This window comes from Mustelus asterias, chromosome 22 (assembly GCF_964213995.1).
Source record: "Mustelus asterias chromosome 22, sMusAst1.hap1.1, whole genome shotgun sequence".
Lineage (NCBI taxonomy): Eukaryota > Metazoa > Chordata > Chondrichthyes > Carcharhiniformes > Triakidae > Mustelus > Mustelus asterias.
The window spans coordinates 12,162,304-12,187,418 of NC_135822.1; the positions used below are offsets into that span (position 1 = coordinate 12,162,304).

Consider the following 25,115-nt stretch of genomic DNA (forward strand, 5'->3'; position numbering starts at 1 on the left):
ACATGTGCAGGTCAGGTGGATTGGTCACGCTAAATTGCCATTTAGTGTCCAAACATGTGCAGGTCAGGTGGATTGGCCATGCTAAATTGCCCCTTAGTGTCCAAAGATGTGCAGGTTAGGTGGAACATTCTGTCTGTCATGTTTGCTGTCCTTATACTGTTATTGCATACAAACCTTGGTGGGGGGGAGGGGGGGAGAGGGGTGGGGAGAAGTGGGTGGTTGGCGGGGTGGGGGGGGGGGAGAGATTGGGAGACCCCAGGAGGTGAGAGACTGGGAGCTGGTGAGAAAGTTCTTTGCAGGTCAGTGTTTTCCCCTGGTTTAACTGAGATGACATTTTGTATCTTAACAGTTTTCTATTAAGTAGATTTAATAAATTAGCTGTCTCTCTAATTGAGTATCTGTTGTTTCAGCTTCCAACTTTATTAAAAGTAATCATTCATTCATGGGATGTGGGCATCACTCGTTGCCCATTCCTAATGAAGGCAGTGGGAGCCAATACCTTGTACTGCTGCAGGCCGTGTGACGTTAGGGAGGGAATTCTGGCTTTTTGACGCAGTGACACTGAAGGATCAGTGATATATTTCCGCATCAGAATGGTGTGTGTCTTGGAGGGTGGTGGTGTTCTCATGTGTATCCTCTTGCCTTCAGAGGTGGGAGAAGTCGTATGTTTAGGAGGTATTAGCTTATCTTCCAAATTTCAGTTGCAAATTCTGTCTGATGGCCTTTAGTGTCAAATTGTCTCTGAATAACCTTCTGTCACTTTGTTTTCCTATGTTAAAAACGCTATATAAATGCAAGTTGTTGTTGAGGGGCCTAAATTTGAAATGTCAACCGAGCCTTTTCCTTTAGTTACTGAAACACTCCCCGTGGTATTCTGAGTGTTTTCTCGTTCAATTTCAGATTTCCAGTATTTGCAATTTTCTTTGTTCATTTGCTAGGGTTTAGGATTCTTTCCCCCCAACGCCTTTACCCATGTTTAAACCTGGATGAGATTTTCAGTAAGCAGATGTAGTCTCTTATGACCTAAAGCCATTCTGCATTCTCTGTCTTGGTATAAGTTTGTGCGCTGCCAGTTTTACTCTTAGTCTTGAATTATAATAAATCACTTTTTAAAAAATTCATTCATGGGACATGGGCGTCGTTGGCTGGGCCAGCATTTATTGCCCATCCCTAGTTGCCTGAGGGCAGTTGAGAGTCAACCACATTGCTGTGGCTCTGGAGTCACATGTAAGCCAGACCAGTAAGCATGGCAGATTTCCTTCCCTAAAGGTCATTAGTGAACCAGATGGATTTTTCCGGAAATTGACAATGGTTTCATGGTCATCAGTAGATTCTTAATTCCAGATACTTTTTATTGAATTCAAATTCCACCATCTGCCCTAGCAGGATTCGAACCCAGGTCCCCAGATCATTAGCTGAATTTCTGGATTAATACTCTAGTGATATCACTTGTCCATTGCCTTCTCCAGTGAATCTATGCAATCACTGGTTATAGCTGTAAAAATAACCAATAATCAGGCAAATGCATTCAGGCTAAACTATCAGGTCAGATTTATTTACCACTGACATAACATACAGAAGCAAAAATTACAGTAAACATCACAAAACCTCGCAGTATAAACTAGATTAGTTCACAAGGAGTTAACAGCCGATTTTAGGTAGGGTACTTCCAACAATCTATTGGCAACCAAAGAATTCTTTGAATGGAATAACTGAGTTCCATATTTCATTGCTCTTCAAGAGTAGATGCTGAGCCACAGTGACGTGGCTCCATTTTGCTCATGGAGGTTCTGGCTCTGATTCCAGAACTTGCAGCCAGGAATGTGTTTTGAGCTGTGAGCCTTCTTTTTGTGTGAAGCCATTTCTATCGAAGTAAACAGAGCTGTTTGCAGTCTTTGCACATCGCTAGGTGAGATGGTACTGCTTTGAAACTATGGCATCCTTTGAATAAGACCCCAGACTGAGTTTCACACTTCATCAAAAAAAAATCACAATTCCATCTGTCAAACCGCATACATTAGCATTTCAACCGAGCTGTTCCAACAACCAAAGTAACGTTAGCTAACAACTTCCCTCGGGGTCTGGGAATGAATTCTACCAGGAAAAGGAAGGGATAGGACAGACAAAGGAAAGGACAGACCAAGACAAACAGACAGAGGATAGGACAGACCAAGAGGAACAGACAGACCAAGGAAAGGACAGACCTAGACAGACAGACGGACAGACCGAGGCAGATAGACAGACCAAGGCAGACAGACCGAGATAGACGGACTAACTGAGACAGATGGATAGACAGAGGAAAGGACAGACCAAGACGGACAGACAGACCGAGACAGACTGACAGACCAAGACAGATGGACAGACCGAGACAGACGGACACACCGAGACAGACGGACACACCGAGACAGACGGACAGAGGAAAGGACAGTTCAAGATAGACGGAAAGACTGAGACAGACGGACAGACCGAGACAGATGGATAGACTGAGACAGACGGACAGACTAAGACAGATGGACAGACTGAGACAGACGGACAGACTAAGACAGATGGACAGACTGAGACAGACAGACAGACCCAAACAGACGGACAGACCCAAACAGACAGACTGAGACAGACGGACAGACTGAGACAGACGGACAGACCGAGACAGACGGACAGAGGAAAGGACATATTGAGACAGACGGACAGAAGAAAGGACATATTGAGACAGACGGACAGAAGAAAGGACAGACTGAGACAGACGGTCAGACAGACAGAGACTTACACTCAGAGACAGGCCCCACCTCCTGATTTTTTTTCTCAATGAGACTCGCACTGCAGTTCAGGAGGGATTTCACCATCGCTGGACCTCCATTTGGAAGATGACGCAGTGAGAATTCCTGTTGGACAATCACGGCAGTCTGTGTGCAACGCAAACTCCCACAACGGTGACAATACAGGTGGGAGCAGACCATCATTCTGTCTCCATGTTGAAAGTCTGATGTGAAGGAGCAGTGTTGGAGAGATGGCATTATCCTCCGGATTTCCCACTGCTCTCTTCTCCTTTCGCCTGAGTAATCCGGACACTTGGAAGATACCAGTGCCCAGGTCAAAGGAGCAGTGGAAATGTCTCTGCAGGATGCAACCCAGACCGGCAAAACTCCTGGCGATTGCGGGAAGCTGCAATGAAATAAGCACAAGAACACAACACAAGGAGTGGAAGCAGGAGGAGGCCACCAGGCCCTTCAAGCCTGCCCCGCCATTCAATATGATCATGGCTGATCTATGCTGGCTTCAGTTCCTTTTCTGTGCCATTTCCCCATTAACCCTGTAATCCTCGATCTATCAGATATTAATTCCCTCCACTTTAAGTACTTATAATGATCCAGCCTCAACCGCCCTTTGGGGCAGAGAATTCCAGAGATTCACCACCCTCTGCGAGAGGAAATTCCCACGCACCCTCAGCTTTAAGTGACCAGCCTTTTATTTTGTCGCGACGTCCCCTTGTTCAAGACTCTCCCATTAGTGAAAACATCTCACCATCTACCCTGCAGAGCCCTCTCAGGATCTTATGCGTTTGAATAAGGACACTCATCACTCTTCTAAACTCCAAGGAGTATTTAGTTTCTCTTGAAACAACCCCTCTCGTCCCAGGAATTAGCCTGGTGAATCTCCTTTGGACTGCCTCCATTGTCCTTTTTTAGGTAAGGGGACCAAAACTGTGCACAGTGTTCCAGATGAGGCCTCACCGCACCCTGTCTAATTGCAACAAGGCCTCCCTATTTTTAAACTCTAACCCCATTGCAATAAAGATCAAAATGTTGTTTGCCTTCTTAAACTACTTGTTGGATCTGCTTGCTGGCTTTTTGTGATCCATACTCTCTTTTATAAAGGATGCTGGTTTCCAGAGATGTGAAGCCAGTCTGTGGATTGAGCTCCCATCATCAGCAGGTCAATGCGGTATTGTTAAGTTCTGGATTGCTACAGAATTGATGACCATGATCTTTTGACTGGTTGTACGCACCGCCACCTCTGAAGCAAATAGGAGCAACAGATATTGCTTTTTTAGATGCTATAGCGTCACCTTGTGGAGCCAGTAAGAATAGCAAGCATCACAGTTACAGTTACAAACTGAAAGATATCAAATAAAATTGCATTTATATAGCATATGTCACACTCTCAGGACCTCCCAAAGTACTCAACAGCTAATTAAGTACTTTTGAGGTGCAGTTACTGATGTCATGTAGGAATCACGGCAGTCAGTGTGTGTAACGCAAATTCCCACAACTGTGACAATGACCAGAAAACCTGTTGGTTGGGATACAAATGTTGTAAGAAGTTTAACAACACCAGGTTAAAGTCCAACAGGTTTATTTGGTAGCAAAAGCCACACAAGCTTTCGAGGCTCTGAGCCCCTTCTTCAGGTGAGTGGGAATTCTGTTCACAAACAGAACTTATAAGACACAGACTCAATTTACATGAATAATGGTTGGAATGCGAATACTTACAACTAATCCAGTCTTTAAGAAACAAAACAATGGGAGTGGAGAGAGCATCAAGACAGGCTAAAAAGATGTGTATTGTCTCCAGACAAGACAGCCAGTGAAACTCTGCAGGTCCACGCAACTGTGGGAGTTACAAATAGTGTGACATAAATTCTGATTCTAGGATCGCATGATAAAGACTCAGGAGGAAAAAAGCAGAAATATTTATGTGAAATAGTGTGACATAAACCCAATATCCCGGTTGAGGCCGTCCTTGAGACCGCACACACAAGGACGGCCTCAACCGGGATATTGGGTTTATGTCACACTATTTCACATAAATATTTCTGCTTTTTTCCTCCTGAGTCTTTATCATGCGATCCTAGAATCAGAATTTATGTCACACTATTTGTAACTCCCACAGTTGCGTGGACCTGCAGAGTTTCACTGGCTGTCTTGTCTGGAGACAATACACATCTTTTTAGCCTGTCTTGATGCTCTCTCCACTCCCATTGTTTTGTTTCTTAAAGACTGGATTAGTTGTAAGTATTCGCATTCCAACCATTATTCATGTAAATTGAGTCTGTGTCTTATAAGTTCTGTTTGTGAACAGAATTCCCACTCACCTGAAGAAGGGGCTCAGAGCCTCGAAAGCTTGTGTGGCTTTTGCTACCAAATAAACCTGTTGGACTTTAACCTGGTGTTGTTAAACTTCTTACTGTGTTTACCCCAGTCCAACGCCGGCATCTCCACATCATACAAATGTTGGCCAGGATGATGTATCTATACAAATATGGAAATATCCCTGTTTTATCATCAGGAGAGTAGCGATTGAGAACTGAAGGCTGGAAAACTGAGGAAGGATTGAGGCTTGGCAACTAGACTGAGAGAGAGAGAGAGAGAGAGGGCAGCATCATAGAATCCCTACAGTGCAGATGGAGGCCATTCAGCCCATTGAATCTGCACCAACTCTCGGGCAGGGTATTTTATCCAGGCTCTCTTCCCTGCCCAATCCCCATAGCCCCACACATTTCCCATGACTACTTTTTCTAATCTACACATCTCGGGATACTAAGGGACAATTTTGCATGGCCACTTCAGCTGCAGGCTCCAGTATGAGCTGAAGATGAGTGACCAGCTCGGGATTGGTGTGTACTCTGCAGAATGATCTCCGATACTCCCCAACACAGCAACTAACATGTCAGGTGAATGCCCTGAGACTGTTCCCGATGGTGGGGATGTCCAGAACCAGGGATCACAGTTTAAGGATACGGGGTAAAGCTTTTAGGATTGAAATGAGGGGAAATTTCTTCACTCAGAGAGTGGTGAGCCTGTGGAATTTGTCACCACAGAAAGCAATGGAGGCCATAACGTTGTGTATTTACAAGAAAGAGTTAGATATAGCTCCTGGGAAGAAGGGGAACAAAGCAGATAGGGGGAAGGCGGAATCAGGCTACAGTGTTGGATGATCAGCCATGATCATAATGAATGGTGGAGCAAGCCTGAAGGGCTGAATAGCCTCCTTCTCCTCCTGGTTTCTATGCACTTTCACCCCTTGTCTTATTCCTGAGTAGATGTATTTGAAAATCAATTCAATTATGCTAAGTAATTGCTTATCTGAGTGATTGCTGTTTAAGGACTTAGAATCCCTACAGAGCAGAAAGAGGCCATTTGGCCCATCAAGTCTGCACCGACCACAATCCCACCCAGGCCCGATCCCCATAACCCCATGCCTTTACCCTAGCTAGTCCCCCTGACACCAAGGGGCAATTTAGCATGGCCAATCCACCTAACCTGGACTGTGGGAGGAAATCAGAGCACCGGGGGAAACCCACGCAGTCACGGGGAGAATGTGCAAACTCCGCACAGACAGTGACCTGAGGTCAGAATTGAACCGGGTCCCTGGCGCTGTGAGGCAACAGTGTTAACCACTGTGCCACCGTGACTTATTTGACACTGGATAGCACTGGGCTGTGATTCCTTATTAACAAGGTGAATATTACTAGAATTAAGATGTTATTAATCCAAAGTATTTTGTTTGAAGAGGTTATTGCTGTCTTGTTCTTTGTTTGTTGTACTTGCTGGATGAACCTCCCCATCCGGCGCTATGCTCTGAGACTGGAGAGCCCTCAGGCTTGGCTGATTGAACTAATGGGTGACTCACAAACAGTTCATTGGAATCCATAATCCCAAATTATGGGAATGTTGCAGCACACGGCACCCAAACCTGGGAGACTCTTGCGACTTCCTTACAAAGTGATCTTCCCATCTTGGTCACGCTGGTGGAGGTAGTTACTGATTGGAAAAGGAAGACAACTGCCCACAGGAAAGAATTAAACTATGAAGCCAATATTCCTACTCGATCAGTGTACTTTAATGGATGGCTTGTCACTTGCAGGATTTGATTTGATTGATTTATTATTGTCACATGTATTAGCATACAGTGAAAAGTATTGTTTCTTGCACGCGAAACAGACAAAGCATACCGTTCATAGAAAAGGAAAGGAGAGGGTGCAGAATGTAGTGTTACAGTCGTAGATAGGGTGTAGAGAAAGATCAACTTAATGCGAGGTAGGTCCATTCAAAAGTCTGACGGTAGCAGGGAAGAAGCTGTTCTTGAGTCGGTTGGTACATGACCTCAGACTTTTGTATCTTTTTCCCGATAAGAACATAAGAACATAAGAAATAGGAGCAGGAGTAGGCCATCTAGCCCCTCGAGCCTGCCCCGCCATTCAATAAGATCATGGCTGATCTGACGTGGATCAGTACCACTTACCCGCCTGATCCCCATAACCCTTAATTCCCTTACCGATCAGGAATCCATCCATCCGCGCTTTAAACATATTCAGCGAGGTAGCCTCCACCACCTCAGTGGGCAGAGAATTCCAGAGATTCACCACCCTCTGGGAGAAGAAGTTCCTCCTCAACTCTGTCTTAAACCGACCCCCCTTTATTTTGGAAGAAGGTGGAAGAGAGTATGCCTCTGAGTAATATATTCCTGTGGTTTTGTTTGTTAGCAGAAATGGGAGGGGCAAATTCTTGCTCTATCATTCCCCCTCCCATGTATATTGTAGCCAATTGGATGTATTTCAGAGGTTTCATCACATGATATCTCAGGCTTCTGCCATTGGTTGCCCTGAAGCCCATTAGACCAATGCCCTCTGCTTTACAATTGGAAAGTGAACAGGCTCCCTGTCATCCAATTGGATGCTCTGTGTTTGCCAAGGGCCTCATATCTGTATGAGGAATGAATGAAACCGTTTCAAAGAAAATTCTTGCTGGCAGCAACAGGCAGGTGATTAATCTTTAATTGGAGACCAGAGGGGGAAGCTGGAGAGTTGGCGACCCCAGTCTGCATAGGGAAGTCAAATGTGTGAAGGGGCTGCAGGTGAAGAGGAGATGGTCCCAGGAAACTATTATGAATAGTATTGTGTTGGAGACCGAGGTAACGCTAAATTGATCAATTGGAACCATTCAAATTTTGAACCTTTTGTTTCTTGTGAGTTGATGATGGTTATTGCTCCACTGTGTGTGTGGCAGAAGAAATAGCTAGACTTACATAAGCTCCTTAATGTATCAGCAGGAACGATTGCAAAGCACCTCGCCTGAGATAAAGTACTTTGAAGCACAGTGACTGTTGTTAGATAGCAGCGCCGTTTTTCACACAGCAAAGGCTAATGAGATGAGGTTTTGATGAGGGAGGAATGTTTGCTAAGACATTGGGAGCCCTTTGGACAATGCTGTGGGATCGTTAATATTCGTGAAATAAATATCCCAACAGAAAGATGGCACCCTCAGACACACTGCAATGTCACCCAAGATGATGGGAGTGACTCCTTTATCCCTCGTTCATGGCTGGGTGTCATGTACAAGAGGGGAGCAAAGTAAAGGGAAGTTACAATATCTTAAATGTGGTTTGTTGGCCTGTTGAATAGAGCTCAAGTCTTGGGGAAGGTGTTGAAGCCATGACTTTCTGAATCTCACCACTTGAAACTTTAAGAATAAATGAGAACTGATTAGATACAATTCAGGAGATATTGCTGTTATTTGCCGAATCTCCCTAATGACTTGTTATATAGGCTGCTTATTGGACATTAATTGTGTCATGCCAAGAAGACATGAAAGCAATATATATATTATATATAATGCTGGCTGCTTTATATTTTTTAATATACTGAACAGAGGCTTTACACTGATTGAAGTGACTAACTACAACTCACACAAAAGGGATTTCTAGCCTTTAGGAAACCACATCAACCTCGTTATCCCTAAAGAGGTGCTAAAACCCCCTGTGACTGCAGAAATCAAATTCCAAGGAAGCGCACAAATGTCGCTTTACATTTCTGCAGTTAAATTCTAGCCAATGCAGATATTCCATCTGTCAGCATGAAGGATCTCTAGTAAACTTATTAATGGATGAAACATTGACTCTCTCAAGAATCCAGACCAAGAATATACATCCTTTGTGTAAGCCAGTGGGAAGAAGTGGGAGATATGTCATATGACTCCCCCTCCCCAGGCTGCTAGAACCTGTAATATTGCCTTGTGAAGCTAAAAGAGTCAGTCTTCTATTGACAAAACAGTACAGAATCGGGGCTTTGTCCAGCTTTTCCCTGGTTCTTATCTGCACCACTTCTCCTGGACCACCTGAACTTCTGCCCCAGTGTCTACTACGAGACGAATTCATTCTACGTACTTCACCCATTGGAAAAGGTGATTACTCCACTTCAGTCAGCTCACCACTCTGAACGAATAAACCATTGGACTTTTAATTCTGGACTCAAGTGATACAATGGTTATTTCTGTCTGTGGTCTCTGCCCTGTATCCCTTTTGCAACTTTCACCTCTTCCGGTGTACAAATGATAAAAGATAGAGGAAAGTTAGGAACACTCTTCCCGCATTCTGAGCATGTGTAAAATAGACTAACCTTCTGATTTTTACCCCATCTTGATTTGCTGTGGGATTATTAATAGAGGACTGGATCCCCCAAAACTGAAGGATTGGGGAATTAATGCCGCCACTTTTAAAGTGGAGATTAAAAATCAGAAACACCTTTCTGTTTATGGACGGGACGTGAGGGGAGAAATCAGAGCTGTTTTAAATTAAACCCCTTCCTGACCATGAAAATTAGTTCTCTATGAAATATAACCAGCATCTTTTTATTGCTCTTCATCATAATGACTAATATCTATCGAAGTTCCAGTGGTTTAGAAACAGCTAAGCTGCTGTATAAAGCCAATTACTGCAGAATATTTATCGGAGCTTTCTTTAACAGCAAATGCACATGACACCCAGCTGTGTATTAATTTACACAATACACACCTGGAATGCAATGCCTGAATGGACGATGGGAGCAGATTAAATAGGAACTTTCAAAAAGGTTTTGGATAAATAATCCATCCAACCTACACATCTTTGGATACTAAGGGGTGATTTAACATGGCCAATCCACCCAACCTGCACATCTTTGGACTGTGGGAGGAAACCGGAGCACCGGTTATATATAATGCTGGCTGGGAGAACGTGCAAACTCCACATAGACAGTGACCCAAGGCTGGAATCGAACCCACGTCCCTGGCGCTGTGAGGCAGCATTGCTAACCACTGTGCGACCGTGCCGCCCAAGCGGCCAAGCCAAGAGATTCCCACAGCCAATGAATCAGATCTAAGCTCTGCAGTCCCGTCGCATCTAACCATGAATGGTGGTGGAGAGTTAAACAAATCATTGGAGGAGGAAGCTCCACAAATATCTCCATCCTCAATGATGGAGGATCCCAGCACATCCGTGAAAAAGATAAGGCTGAAGCATTTGCAACAATCTTCTGCCAGAATTTCCAACTGGATGATCCATCTCAGCCTTCTCCAGAGGTCCCCAGCATCACAGACATCAGTCTTCAACCAACTCGATTTACTTCACGTGACATCAACAGATGGCTGAAGGCACTGGATACTGCAAATTGTCCGGACCTTGACAATATTCCAGCAATAGTGCTGAAGACTTGTGCTCCGGAACTTCTTATTCCCCTAGCCAAGCTGTTCCAGTACAGCTACAACACTGGCATCTACCCAGCAACGTGGAAAATTGCCCAAGTACGTTCTGTACAAAAAAGCAGAACAAATCCAACCCGGCCAATTACCGCCCCATCAGTCTACTCATCAGTGAAGCGATGGAAGGGGTCATCGACAGTGCTATCAAGCGACACTTGCTTAGCAATAACCTGCTCATGGATGCTAAGTTTAAGTTCCACCAGGGCCTCTCAGCTCCTAACCGAATTACACCCTTGGTTCAATCGTGGACAAAAGAGTTAAACAAAATGAGAGTGGCTGTCTTTGACATCAAGGCTGCATTCGAAATGTGGCATCAAGGAGTCCCACCAAAACTGGAGTCAATGGGAATCGGGAGAAACTCTCCACTGGTTGGAGTCACACCTGGTACAAAGAGAGATGGTTGTAGTTGTTAGAGGTCAATCATCTCAGCTCTCGGACACCTCTGCAGGAGTTCCTCAGGGGAGTGACCTTGGTCCAACCATCTTCAGACTCTTCATCAGTGACCTTCCTTCCATCAAATGATCATAAGTGGGGATGTTTGCCGATTACTGCACAATGTTCAGCACCATTTGCGACTCCTCAGATACTGAAGCAGTCCATGTCCAAATACAGCAAGACATGGACAATATCCTGACTGACAAGTGACATTTAACATCTGCCTCACACAAGTACCAAGCAATGACCATCTTGAACTGAGAGAATCTAACCATTGTCCCTTTACATTCAACGCTGAATTCCCCACTATCAACATCCTGGGTGGTAACACTTAACTGGACTAGCCATATAAATACTGTGGCTACAAAAGCAAGTCATAGGCTGGGAATCCTATGGTGAGTAACTTACCTCCTGACTCCCCGAAGCCTGTCCACCATCTCCAAGGCACAAGTCAGGAGTATGATGGAATACTCTCCACTTGCCTGGGTGGGTGCAGCTCCAACAACACTCAAGAAGCTCGACACCATCAAGGACAAAGCAGCCCCGCTTGATTGGCACCTCATCCACAAACATTCACTCCCTCCACTACCGACACACAGTAGCGGTCGTGTGTACAAGATGTATTGCAAGAACTCACCAAGATTCATTAGACAGCACCTTCCAAACCCATGACTGCCACCATCTAGAAGGACAAGGGCAGCAGATACATGGGAACACCACCACCTGGAAGTTCCCTCCAAGCCACTCACCATCCTGACTTGAAAATATATCCCCATTCCTGCACTGTCGCTGAGTCAAAATCCTGGAACTCCCTCCCTAACAACACTGTGGATGTACCTACACCACATCGAATGCAGTTGGCAGCTCACCCCCACCTTCTCGAGGGCAGTTAGGGATGGGCAATAAATGCTGGTCGAGCCAGCAATGCCCACATCCCTTGAATGAAGATGGTTTCAAAGAAGTGCCAAAGGATCCAGCTGCAAACTGGGCCTGTGTTGTGATGTGAAGGAAGTAGCCTGCAGAGGCAACGTACTGGGCCCCATTCCTTACCGTCATTGTCATGTTTGTCCATGACAGCACTGCCAGAAACACTCACCACAGAGTCAGACCTCCAAAGTAAAGACAACTCTTGTTGTGTTCTGTGGCACTAACACTGTGGACAGAATAAGGACTGACGTGGGTATTGGAGGCTGTCGGCAGCAGCGTAATTGTACACCACCGCAGTCTGTGTCCTGACACATCCCCAACCCTTTGTTCAGCTTAAAGGCAGGAGACCGAGCCATGGTGCAGTGCAGAATGTGGACGGATACGACGGGGTTAAACCAAGCACTCCTTGGAATGAGTCCTTCATCTGGTGAAGCTGATGCACCGAGTTAGCTGTCTGCTAAACATCAAAAGCTGCAGGTCAGAGGTAAATTAAGTGGCCCCAAAGTTCTTGATGCCCTATTCTATCCATTTGAAACTGTGGTGGACAATGAGGCAATTCATAAGAGGAGGAGGCTCTATGCACCCTCCAATCCTCCACTATGGTGGAACCCAGTATGCAGGAGATAAGTCTTTGCAAACATCTGCTGCCAAAAGTGTAGGGTAGGTCCGGAATTTTACCTCCCACCCACCACGGGAATCGGAGCGGTTGATGGGCGGACCATGGAAAGGTCTACGATTTCGGGACAAGCAAAGCCGTAAAATCCCGCCCTTAGTGTTCAGTCCACCTCCTGCTGTAATCCTCACTATCATTGGAATCAGTATCCCATCAAGCTGAGCATCATCAAGAAACACCTATTCATCAGTCGTCAATACTCTGCTCCCACCAGTGTTCAGCTGAGTCAGTATCTGTGGAGAGAGAATAGAGCCAACATTTTGAGTCTGGATGATGTCCAAAGAGTCATCTAGACTCGAAACGTTGGCTCTATTCTCTCTCCACAGATGTTGTCAGACCGGCTGCGATTTTCCCACATTTTCTGTTTCTGTTTCAGATTCCAGCGTCTTCAGTATTTTGCTTTTATATCCATGTTCAGTTGAGGTTGTGCCAGAGCAACTTGCCTTCATTGGTTTGTGAAGTGTTTTGGAAGTTCCTGAGGTTGTGAAAGGTGCTATACCAATGCAACTCTTCCTTTCCTGGAGAGATAATGGATTGAAGGTTAGTTGATGTGAGGAGAGGGTTGAATGAGCTGATGGAGATAAATTGATCGTCTTGTTGGGCCTAATGACCCTTTCCCTTTAATGTAGTTGAAATATTAGGATTATCACCGTGGGGATGAGAAAGGCAACAAAAACTGTGGCAGAGGCAGGAATTTAGGCACTCGCAGGAGAAGGAAGTTCAGACTGGATTCTTTTTAATGCTTTGTTTTGCATCACCCCTAACGCATACGTGACCATGGAAACACTCTCTGCAGGGACCAGCCTGCATTAATGTTTTATCTTCTCCACAAACTGTTCTTGGAGACTGAACAACCCCTCCTCCGTTTTTAGACAGCATTCCCGACCCATTTCCCGATGTAACGTGTCCGTCTGGGTACGAGAGGTAACTGTGTAAAACTGACAAGAGGTCTAATCGCTGCCTGGAAACCGATGATGCTGGATAAACATGCAGCGTGAGTCTAGAATCGGATATTAACGCTGCACATCTTCCTTCCTCAGCTATGGTTTTATTTTAAGAATTAGCTGGCAGCCCAGCCTTCGGCTGAATTGAGCTTCCCACTGCTGGAGACAAACATTTGAGTTTTATTTTTCCTCCTGAAATAATTCACACACAGAAATTTCCTTTTCTGTTTTTTTTTTCCAGTTGGGGTGCACGAAGAGGATGAAAGCGTTTTGTCTGCGATGCAGGTAGGAGCTGCGCTGAATGTTTTTTAGCAGTTTTGTTCTCAGTTTCTTGCCTGCTTCTCTCCAGCAGGGGAGGAGGGCACTGGGATCCATTATAGTACGAGGTTGAACAGTCAAGTCTCAGGCTGACACCCTAGGCTTCAGGTGGGAGTAGATTCCAGTTTGTGATTCCGATGGATGTTCAGGAATCTGGAGTAGGTGACGGAGAAGGGGGGGGGGGGGGGGGGGGGCGCGGTTGGTGGGGTGGGGGGAATCTCCTCTCTGAATAGGGAGATGTGCCGACCAGGTATCACCATTACTGACGCTGGCAACATTTCTGGGGTCGGGGGAAAAGCAGGTGGTGAGGGGGGTTGGGTGTCGATACATAACATTTGGTGAGATGAAATGGTATTGACAGCACTGAAGGTGGGGGAGGGGGGAGTGCAGCGGCTGGAGGGGGGAGTGCAGGGGCTGGAGGGGGGAGTGCAGGGGCTGGAGGGGGGAGTGCAGGGGCTGGAGAGGGGAGTGCAGGGGCTGGTGGGGGGAGTGCAGGGGCTGGAGGGGGGAGTGCAGGGGCTGGAGGGGGGAGTGCAGGGGCTGGAGGGGGGAGTGCAGGGGCTGGTGGGGGGAGTGCAGGGGCTGGTGGGGGGAGTGCAGGGGCTGGAGGGGGGAGTGCAGGGGCTGGTGGGGGGAGTGCAGGGGCTGGTGGGGGGAGTGCAGGGGCTGGAGGGGGGAGTGCAGGGGCTGGAGGGGGGAGTGCAGGGGCTGGAGGGGGGAGTGCAGGGGCTGGAGGGGGGAGTGCAGGGGCTGGAGGGGGGAGTGCAGGGGCTGGAGGGGGGAGTGCAGCGGCTGGAGGGGGGAGTGCAGCAGCTGGAGGGGGGAGTGCAGGGGCTGGAGGGAGGGGGAGCAGGGAATGCCAGGCTGGGGGGATGTGGGGTGTGGGGGGAGCATGGGGCCATGGGGGGGGGGGGGGTTAGCATGGGGCCTGGGGGGAGTGTGGAACCGGAGGGGAGGTAGGGCAGGCGGGAGTGTGGGGTAGGAGGGGGTGTGGGGAGGGGTGGAGGAGAGGGGAGTGCGGGGGTGGGGTCAGAGGAGCGGGGGTATTGGGGAGGGGGAGGTGGGAGTGTGGGGACAGAAGGGGGGCAGCGGGGAGTGCGGGGCTGGAAGGTGTCTGGAGGAGGGGGAGTGTGGGGCTGGAGGGGGCTGGAGGAGGGTGGGAGTTTGGGTATGGAGGGGGGAGTGTAGGGGTGGAGGGGGGAGTGTGGGACTGGAGGGGTGGGGGGTGGGGGGAAGTGCAGGGCCGGAAGGGGGGAGTGCAGGGGAGGAGGGTGGTAGATGGACTGCAGGGCTGCAGGGAGGGGCGGGGAGGGGGGGCTGTGCAGGGCGGGGGAATGTGTCTGACCAAATCGACCTCCAGCTCCTATATAGGGTCTTGTTGAGGGCCAATGACACAGATGCCTCTGACGTATAGAGTTCTTGCTCCAGCCCCTATCCCATCCTTCCCCAATAACTATGCTGGTGCCCCATACAGTCCAATCCCAAAAGTGGAAAGATAGACCAGGAATGAGTTTGACACAAGTATTGGCCCAAAATCCTGTCTCTCTGAGACTGTCTGGTGAAGTCCCCTTAGACACAGGACAGGAAGGGCTAGGGTTGTCAGGGAGAGTTGAAGGAGAGCTGGGAGTTCACTCAGTGTCGGAGCAGAATTCGTCATGCAATTCACACCACCAACAAACAGATTCATTCATTTAATTGTGACAGCTTGCTGTGCACAAATCGTTTGCAAATTTATCCACATAACAATAATTATCTTCAAAGTAATCAATTGATGTAAGCCTATGACAACATTTCTGATAACGCACCGTGCAATTGCCACTTCTGTTTTCACCAATTGAATATGATTCCACTGGGTCAGAGAATATCCTCCATACACTGATTCCCAAGCTCCGTATACACATTCCCAAGCTCCGTACTCTGATTCCCAAGCTCCGTATACTGATTCCCAATCTCCATACACTGATTCCCAATCTCCATACACTGATTCCCAATCTCCGTACACTCATTCCCAAGCTCCGTATACACATTCCCAAGCTCCGTACACTGATTCCCAAGCTCCATACACTCATTCCCAATCTCGGTACACTCATTCCCAATCTCCGTACACTGATTCACAATCTCCGTACACTCATTCCCAAGCTCCGTACACTCATTCCCAATCTCCGTACACTCATTCCCAATCTCCGTATACTTATTCCCAAGCTCCGTACTCTGATTCCCAATCTCCGTACACTCATTCCCAAGCTCCGTACACACATTCCCAAGCTCCGTACACTGATTCCCAATCTCTGTACACTCATTCCCAAGCTCCGTACACTGATTCCCAAGCTCCGTATACTCATTCCCAAGCTCCGTACATGCATTCCCAAGCTCCGTACACTGATACCCAAGTCGCTATTCCTCAGCATTGAGCCGATCTGCCAAATATCAGCATTCTATCTGACCACAGAGTATCAAAGTTGAGCACATTCCTGTTTTTACACGTGGCACACAATCACACATACACTGTGTGTGTGCACTCCCACACACATGTGCACACAGACACACACACATAGACACAGACACATGGGTGTGCGCGCACATGCACACATGAGCATATGTACACACTGGCGCACACAGGTGCAGGCACGCATACAGATATGCGCACATTGCACACGGACATGTTCACATACAGACACACAAGATAAGTGCAGTGAGAGGTGGGAGGAGTCAGTCAGCAATTAGGGGTGGCCACTGACACTCTCTGTCCTCCAGGGACACTGAGGCTAGTTGGAGATCTCCCACTGCTATTGACTAAATCAGCACAGACTGGAGGACCAGTCTGGGACCTTCAGGTTTAATACAATATCAGATGGTATCTTATGTCTTTGAGAGAAGCTCAGAGGAACAGGACTAGGGCCATTCAGCCCCTCGAGCCTGTTCTGCCATTAAACACTTGTGTAATATGTATTACATGTTTTTAATCTGCAGGTGATGATGAGATATCGTGTCTGTGCAATATTCCTCCGTGTGGGATGAAGGGGCTCGAGGCTTCATTGGCTACCTTCTCGCTGGAACAGATTCAATCCTAGGATGCCTTTGCCCGCTCACACACTTGCACACAATCTGCTACAGGTCCCATGCGATGGGAGCTCCACGATCCGCCATGAGTGAGAACACAGACGAGCAGAGCTTGTACAACAACGCGTTGGCTTGGCTAATCTGCTCGGGCGTCTCGCTGCTGGCCAACACCTGGGGAATCCTGAGCGTCAGCGCCAAGCAGAAGAAATGGAAACCGCTGGAGTTCCTCATCTGCACGCTGGCTGGGACACACATCCTTAACGTGGGTATCCCCATCACGATGTACTCCGTCATCCAACTCCGGAGGCAACACTCGGACTATGAATGGAACGAGGGGCTGTGCAAAGTCTTTGTTTCCACTTTCTACACTCTGACGCTGGTGACGTGCTTCTCCGTGACCTCGCTGTCCTATCACCGCATGTGGATGGTACGGTGGCCCGTCAATTACAGGTAAGGGGGTGGATCCAATCAAATGGCACTCAGCGATGTGGCCAATGGGCTTTCCCATGGCTTCAGCTTCTCCGTGTGTTCCCCTGACTTTGCCCACAATCCCGTTTCCGTGTTCCTGGAATGTGCCGCACATGTACATTCCCTCCTGGTCCCTGGGACATCTGAAACCCACTGAGGCTCAGGTTCCCATTCTGGTTTTCCGATGTACTTCTCTCTTCAGCATTGACACACCAATCTGGCTATCAAAATGGAATACCGCTAACTGCACTCGCATATCACTCAATGCAGATGCTCAAGCACCAGGTTGTAGCAAAGCCACAATCTAAATGAACGATGGAACAGAGGCTGAATGGCCTATTCCTGTTCCTAAACGGGACAAGACCTATATGCATTTAAAGGGGTTTTGGAGAGATGGTTCACCCAAATCATTAAAAAAATCAGTACAGCTCAAGAGCTAAGGGCGTAGCTGTGGAAACCTTTTATAATTTGGAATCGGAATAAAGGGTTAATTCTGCCACTTGGCACTTCCAGTGGGGATCAATGCTTTGCTTGTCAGGAATGTTTCTGGGCATTTAACTGGTTGTTTCTGCACCATTTCCCGAGATACACACCTACAAAGTGGGATAGATGGGAGACGGTAGCCAGCACACACCTATATTTGATGATGAGCACAAAATTCCTCTACTAAAGGGCAAGGAAATTTGTTGAGCTTCTCAGATTCAATTTCTTCCTAACAGATCCCAAATGCAATCAGTCGACTTTCCAAATTATGATGCTGCCAGTTTAGATTTTCCATGGCACGGTGGCACAGTGGTTAGCACTGCTGCCTCACAGCTCCAGGGACCTAGGTTCGATTCCCGGCTTGGGTCACTGTCTGTGTGGAGTTAGCACATTCTCCCCGTGTCTGCGTGGATTTCTTCCGGGTGCTCCGCTTCCCTCCCCCACTCCAAAGATCATAGAATCCCTACAGAAGGAGGCCATTCGGCCCATCGAGTCTGCACTGACCACAATACCACCCAGGCCCTATTCCTGTAACCCTCATTTACCCTGCTTGACACTAGGGACAATTTAGCATGGCCAATTAGCCTAACCCACACATCTGTGGACTGTGGGAGGAAACCGGAGCACCCGGAGGAAACCCATGCAGACACGGGGAGAACGTGCATAACTCCGCACAGACAATGACCCAAGTCGGGAATCAAACCTGGGTCCCTGGTGCTGTGAGGCAGCAGTGCGAACCAGTGTGCTACCGTATCACATAGATGTGCGGGTTAAGTGCATTGGCCATGCTAAATTGCCCCTTAGTATCCCTGGATGCGTAGATTAGAAGGATTAGCGGGGCAAATGTGTGGAGTTGTTGGGATGGGGCCTGGGTAGGGTTGTTGTCAGTGCAGACTCAATGGGCTGAATGGCCTCCTTCTGCACTGTCAGGATTCTATGAGATTGATTTCAGGTTGGAACAGGAACAAGGTCTGAATGATTGGAGAGGGTATCTCGATATTGGGGGAACAGATTCCCCTGTTCCTGTGTGTGCGTGTATTGGATCAGTAAGACATAGCGAGGTCAGAATGATTGGGTAGAGAGCTAAACATCTGGTCCAGGAGCAGGAATGGAAATTCTGCCTTAGGGTTAGCACCTCAGTTTTACTTAAATATGAATAGAAAGAGTAAATCAATCGGTAAACATTTTGAGACATTTCTACGTATTCTTTGAAGAATAGAGAGGATTGATGAGGGCAATACTGTTGATGTGCTGTGCTTGGATATCCAAAAACCCCTTGATAACAAGGGCAGGGGAGTGTCATGCCTGGTTTCCTCATATGTGATTCTGTTGAATTCTGTTGGGGCGGCACAATGGCACAGTGCGCAGCACTGCTGCCTCACAGTGCCACAGACCCAGGTTCAATTTCAGCCATGGATGACTGTCTGTGTGGAGTTAGCACATTCTCCCCGTGTCTGCGTGGGTTTCCTCCGGGTGCTCCAATTTCCTCCCACAGTCCAAAGATGTGCAGGTTAGGTGGATTGGCCATGCTAAATTGCCCCCTGGTATCCTAAGATGTGAGGTTAGATGGATTAGCCATGGGGAACGTGTGGAGTTACAGGGATAGGGTGGGGGAGATGGCCTGGGTAAAACATTCTGTCAGACTTGATGGGCCAAGTGGCCTCCTTCTGCACTGTATGGATTTTATGATGTTCTTCTGAGGATGAGGATATGAGCCCATGGTTTCCATATAAATCAGGGCAGTTCCTTTGAATGATGCCCAGCTGCATCTGGGCTAGATACAATCTTGATTGCTGTAGCTTCTCTATGAGAGTTGAAGGGTGTGAGGCCCAAGTTTTTGGTTAAAAGTACAGGCTTGACTTGCTTGGTATATTTCTTCCCTTTTTGTAACCTGACTATGGTCTTCCACCGTGACATTGTCTATCTACGTGTGAGGAAGGAAAGGAAGTTGGGTTCTAGTCCTGTAGCCCATTAGGAGTTTGCACAGTGCAAATCCATTCTGCAACAGTGTGGCGGGATAATCTGTTCAATGTTGTCATTCTTCGTTAGTAAGTCTTTTACAGCATGTACTTCTTGCTCAGCCCCCTCGTTAGACTGAGTTTACTTTGTAAACTCGTGATGTGAGCAAATCCAGATGATGCTGTAAAGGATTGGAAACATTCGTTGGCAAATTGTGGTCTGTTATCAGAGACAACAATCTCTGGAATGCCGTGGAGAATGTGGAGAACATCTTCTTCAAAAAGGTAATAACGGCTTCGGGGTGAAGCCATGTTGCTATTGTACCTCTACCCAGTGAGAATAATTTACCACTGTGAGAAATACTATCTCTTTGAATACAAACAAGCCCTCGCCAGACAATCCTGAGGCCTGGATGGGAAGGAGGAGGGCGGAAGTGGCTCTTCTACTCCTTTCTGTGAATGGCACAGGTGACCTAGTCAGAGACCATCTCTTCAGTGGTGCGTGAAATACCTGGCCATCATATAGACTGTTGTGCCCTGGCTCAACACTTGCTGATAGCAAGATGTCCACAGTGAATCTTTGGAGGACTTCCAGGCAGAGAGCTCATGGTACTGCCAATCGTTCATCATATACCAGGAGGTCATAGAATCCCTACAATGCAGAAGGAGGCCATTCAGACCACCAAGTCTGCACCGACCACAATCTCACCTAGGCCCTATCCCCATAACCCCATCTATTTACCCTACTGGCCCTCCTGACACTATGTGGCCATTTAGCATAGCCAATCAACCTAATCTGCACATCTTTGGATTGTGGGAGGAAACTGGAGCACCCGGAGGAAACCCATGCAAAAACAGGGAGAACGTGCAGACTCCGCACAGACAGTGACCCGAGCTGGGAATCGAACCCGGGTCCTTGGCGCTGTGAGGTACTAACCACTGTGCCACCGTGCTGCCCCATCTACAACACTAATGTGGTGACGTTGTTCAAAGAATTGCCCCAAGACGGGATTGCTTGGAATGTACTGTGGCCATCCGTCCAGGCAGTATGTCCACTCTCCAATCTTGCTTTCGAGCCTCGCAAAGTTCTGACAACTTCTGCTCTATTTCCGAGTAGTTACGGTCGTGAAGCCTTCAACTTCCTCAGTGCAGGATTTTTTCCCTCTTGTTTGTTGACCTCACCAACTTTAATGAGCGAGTTCAGAAATATACAGGCCTTTCGTCTCAACAAAGAGTACCCTTGATTCTGAATAATGTATAATGTTTCAGAAATGTCCCTCTCTTTGTTCTTTAGTGTTGCATCAAGCTGACCTGTAACATTTAGCTGGATTCCTCCTGGACCTTGGAGTTGAATAGAGAAAGGTTGCTATTTTGTTCAGCCATAAAACTCTGTCGGATAAAATTGAGACTCCGTGTCCAATCTGAATTCAGTAGGATGCCGGTTGACTTCAATGTTAGCACTTCAGTATTGTCCTTTATTTCTCTTTATTTCTTCTAATGAAGGTGATTTCCTAGCTGTCAGTATCTTGAATTTCTTGAGTAGATTTCTCTCCGCCTTGTCAGCACAGATTTCCTGGATCTGCAGCCCACATTAAAATGGTCTGTTGTGCCACACTTATATTGGGTGGAGCATCTGTAGACCTTCTTGCTGACAAAGCGGGGGCATTGGAAGATGCCAGTTGATGCTTTTTCAAGGCGCCTCCCTGGTTGCTGGCACTCCACACCTTCGGTCTTACAACCCACAAACTGAACAAGGAGGTCATGTTAAACTTGTCTCAGACACTAGTTTGGCCTCAGTTGAAGTATTGCGCCCAGTTCCGGAGAGCGCACTTAAGGACTGATGTCAGGCCTTATGGCTAAGACCAACCTTCAGTCAGATCAAGCCCAAGATGGGGTGCAATGCCTTATCTTGTCAACTTGGGTCTTGTTTGTCTCCCTTGTGGGGACCTTGAATTGAATTCAATTGGATTTTGAATTTGGTTTTTGGAGCAAGCAAGCAATGGATTTGGGTTTGCCCAGTCCATTCTGAGCATTGGCTTTGTAACTCTAAGAATGGAGTAAAAAATTTAAAAAGATGTGAAGGCATTGGAGAGAGTGCAGAAAAAATTCCTATGAATAATTCCACGTATAAGAATCATAGAATCCTACAGTGCAGAAGGAGGCCATTCAGCCCATCGAGTCTGCACCATTCACAATCCTACCCAGGCCCTATTCCCATAACTCCATGCATTTATGCTAGCTAGTCCCCCTGACACTAAGGGACAATTTAGCATGGCCGATCCACCTAACCCGCACATCTTTGGACTGTGGGAGGAAACCGCAGCACCCGGAGGAAACCCACGCAGATACAGGGAAATGTGCAAATTCCACACAGACATAACCCAAGCTGGGAATCGAACCCGGGTCCTTGGTGCTGTGAGGCAGCAGTGCTAACCACTGTGCCACCAGTTTTAAAAGAAGGCAAAATCATGAGGGGTCTGGTCAGAACCGACAGGAAGTCACAGAATTGGTATAGCATGGGTGGCCATTCAGCCCGTCGTGTTTGCACTAGCTCTCCACATGAACAATTCACCTAGCATCATTCTCCGGTCTTCTCCCCATAACCCTGCAGATTCTTCCTTTTCAGATAACAGCCCGATACCCTTCTGAATACTTCAGTTGAAACCTGCCTGCCCCGCACTCTCCGGCAGGGCATACCAGACTTCAACCATTCACTGCATGAAAAAGATCTTCCTCATGTTATTTTTCCTTCACTTGCCAGTTACTTTTTGGGCCCTCTCTATCTTGATCCTTTCACCAGTGGGAACAGTTGCTCCCTGTCGGCTCCGACCAGACCCCTCATGATTCGATCTCGAATGCTGTATAAATATAAATATCGTAACATTATCGGAATTTCAGTGTGGGCCCCTTGTACGTTTTTAATACAAATATTGCACTGGCCAATCTACATTAAATCTTAACTAGAACAGAGAATGCTGGAAAATCTCAGCAGGTCTGGCTTCCGCCATTCTCTTCTTCCAGATTCCAGCATCCGCGATATTTTGCTAACATTAAATTGGTGTTTTTTTGTTTAAATTCATTTTGAGGTTATTATGTCACTAGCAAAGACCAGTATCTATTGCCCCGTCTCCAGTTTCCTTCGAGAAGGTGATGGTGAGCTGCCTTCTTGACCCAAGGCAGTACTGGCAGTGAAGGAACTTCACAGCGCTGTATCACAGCCAAATGTGAACATCCCAGACTCGGAACGTTGGTTCTATTCTCTCTCCACAGATGCTGTCAGACCTGCTGAGATTTTCCAGCATTTTCTGTTTTTGTTTCAGTTTCCAGCATCTGCAGTAATTTGCTTTAATCAAAGTATAACTTTTACCTTCTTTCTTTCAAAAGAATTCAATTTTTAAAAAAGTATCTGGAATTAAGAATCTACTCATGACTATGAAACCATTGTTGATTGTCGGAAAAACCCATCTGGTTCACTAATGCCCTTTCGGGAAGGAAATCTGCCATCCTTACCTGATCTGGCCTACATGTAACTCCAGAGCCACAGCAATGTGGTTGACTCTCAAATGCCCTCTGAAATAGCCAAGCAAGACACTCAGTTCAAAGGGCAATCAGGGATGGGCAATAAATCCATAGAATCCATAGAAACCCTACAGTATAGAAGGAGGCCATTCAGCCCATCGAGACCACAATCGCACCGAAGCCCTATTCCCGTTACCCTCATTTACCCTGCTAATCCCGCTGACACTAGGGACAATTTAGCACGGCCAATCAACCTAACCCGCACATCTTTGGAGTGTGGGAGGAAACCGGAGCATCCAGAGGAAACCCACGCAGACACGGGGAGAACATCCAAACTCCACACAGACAGTGACCCGAGGCCGGAATTGAACCTGGATCCCTGGCGCTGTGAGGTAGCAGTGCTAACCGCTGTGTCACCGTGTCGCCCAATGCTGGCCAACCAGTAACATCCATGTTCCACAAATGAATTTTTAAAAAAATCTAATTTCCTCTTAAATACATGGACTATTATTATTAGACCGGCAGACTACGTTCTGTGTATCTAACTTCTCCAATTTATTGGCTGTTTCCCGGTGTTTATAATTCAAATCCCAGTCCTGCGTTTGCCAGCCCAGTAAAGTGAATGGACAGAAAAACAAGCGGCTCAATCAGAATTTCTATCCCACCCTTTTAACTGTGCAAAAAACATTTGCAGTGACTGTACACAACTGTCTGTGAATAGTAAACTCCCCTTATCTCATATCATTCCATTTCTGGGTTTGAATGCTTCAGTGCGGAATCTTTTTTAAAGTTTAAAGTTTATTTATTAGGGTCACAAGTAGGCTTACTTTAACACGGGGCGGCACGATAGCACAGTGGTTAGCGCTGCTGCTTCACAGCTCCAGGGTCCCGGGTTCGATTCCTGGCTCGGGTCGCTGTCTGTGTGGAGTTTGCACATTCTCCTCGTGTCTGCGTGGGTTTCCTCCGGGTGCTCCGGTTTCCTCCCACATCCAAAGATGTGCGGGTTAGGTTGATTGGCCAGGTTAAAAATTGCCCCTTAGAATCCTGGGATGCGTAGGTTAGAGGGATTAGCGGGTAAATATGTGGGGGTAGGGCCTGGGTGGGATTGTGGTCGGTGCAGACTCGATGGGCCGAATGGCCTCCTTCTGCGCTGTAGGGTTTCTATGATTTCTATGAACACTGCAATGAAGTTCCTGTGAACATCCCTTAGTCGCCACATTCCAGCACCTGTTCGGGTACACTGAGGGAGAATTTAGCATGGCCACCGCACCTAACCAGCACGTCTTTCAGAGTGTGGGGGGGGAAACTGGAGCACCTGTAGGAAACCCACGCAGACGCGGGGAGAACGTGCAGACTCCACACAGACAGTGACCCAAGACAGGAATCGAAGCCGGGTCTCTGGTGCTGTGAGGCAGCAGTGCTAACCACTGTGCCACCGTGCCGCCCTAAAGTTTATTTATTTGTGTCACTCGTAGGCTTACATTAACTATATTAATTCTCCGGTGTGGTGCTGTGGGAGCGTCACCATTTGGAGAAGATCCTCATTGAAGTTGCAGTCAGTGTGTAAGTGGATGTTCCAGCTGCAATGGGAAGATGGTAGGGCATGTGCTGTGGAAAGGAAGGGATCAAAATAGATTAAAGGGCCTTGTTCTTTTAAGCCTATTCAATTTGGTTGGTTCTAATTATCAAAATATCCCCAGGGGTGGGTACTTAACTTCACTGCAGGGAGGAACCTTTGCTTTCGGCCTAGCTTTGTGCTTTATCTGTGGCAGTGTTGTGGGTGCAACCTGTTTCCATAGCGACCAAGCATTTATTTTTG

General features: G+C 47.3%; 1 protein-coding gene across 1 annotated transcript in view; it reads left to right on the plus strand.

The window, feature by feature from the left end:
• Positions 1–16,932: 16,932 nt before the first annotated feature.
• Positions 16,933–25,115, plus strand: part of gpr153 (G protein-coupled receptor 153) — a 54,762-nt gene continuing 46,579 nt past the window's right edge. The window contains exon 1 of the mRNA XM_078238519.1: positions 16,933–17,318. Coding sequence (XP_078094645.1) covers positions 16,933–17,318 — 386 coding nt within the window. The remainder of the gene's footprint in view (positions 17,319–25,115) is intronic.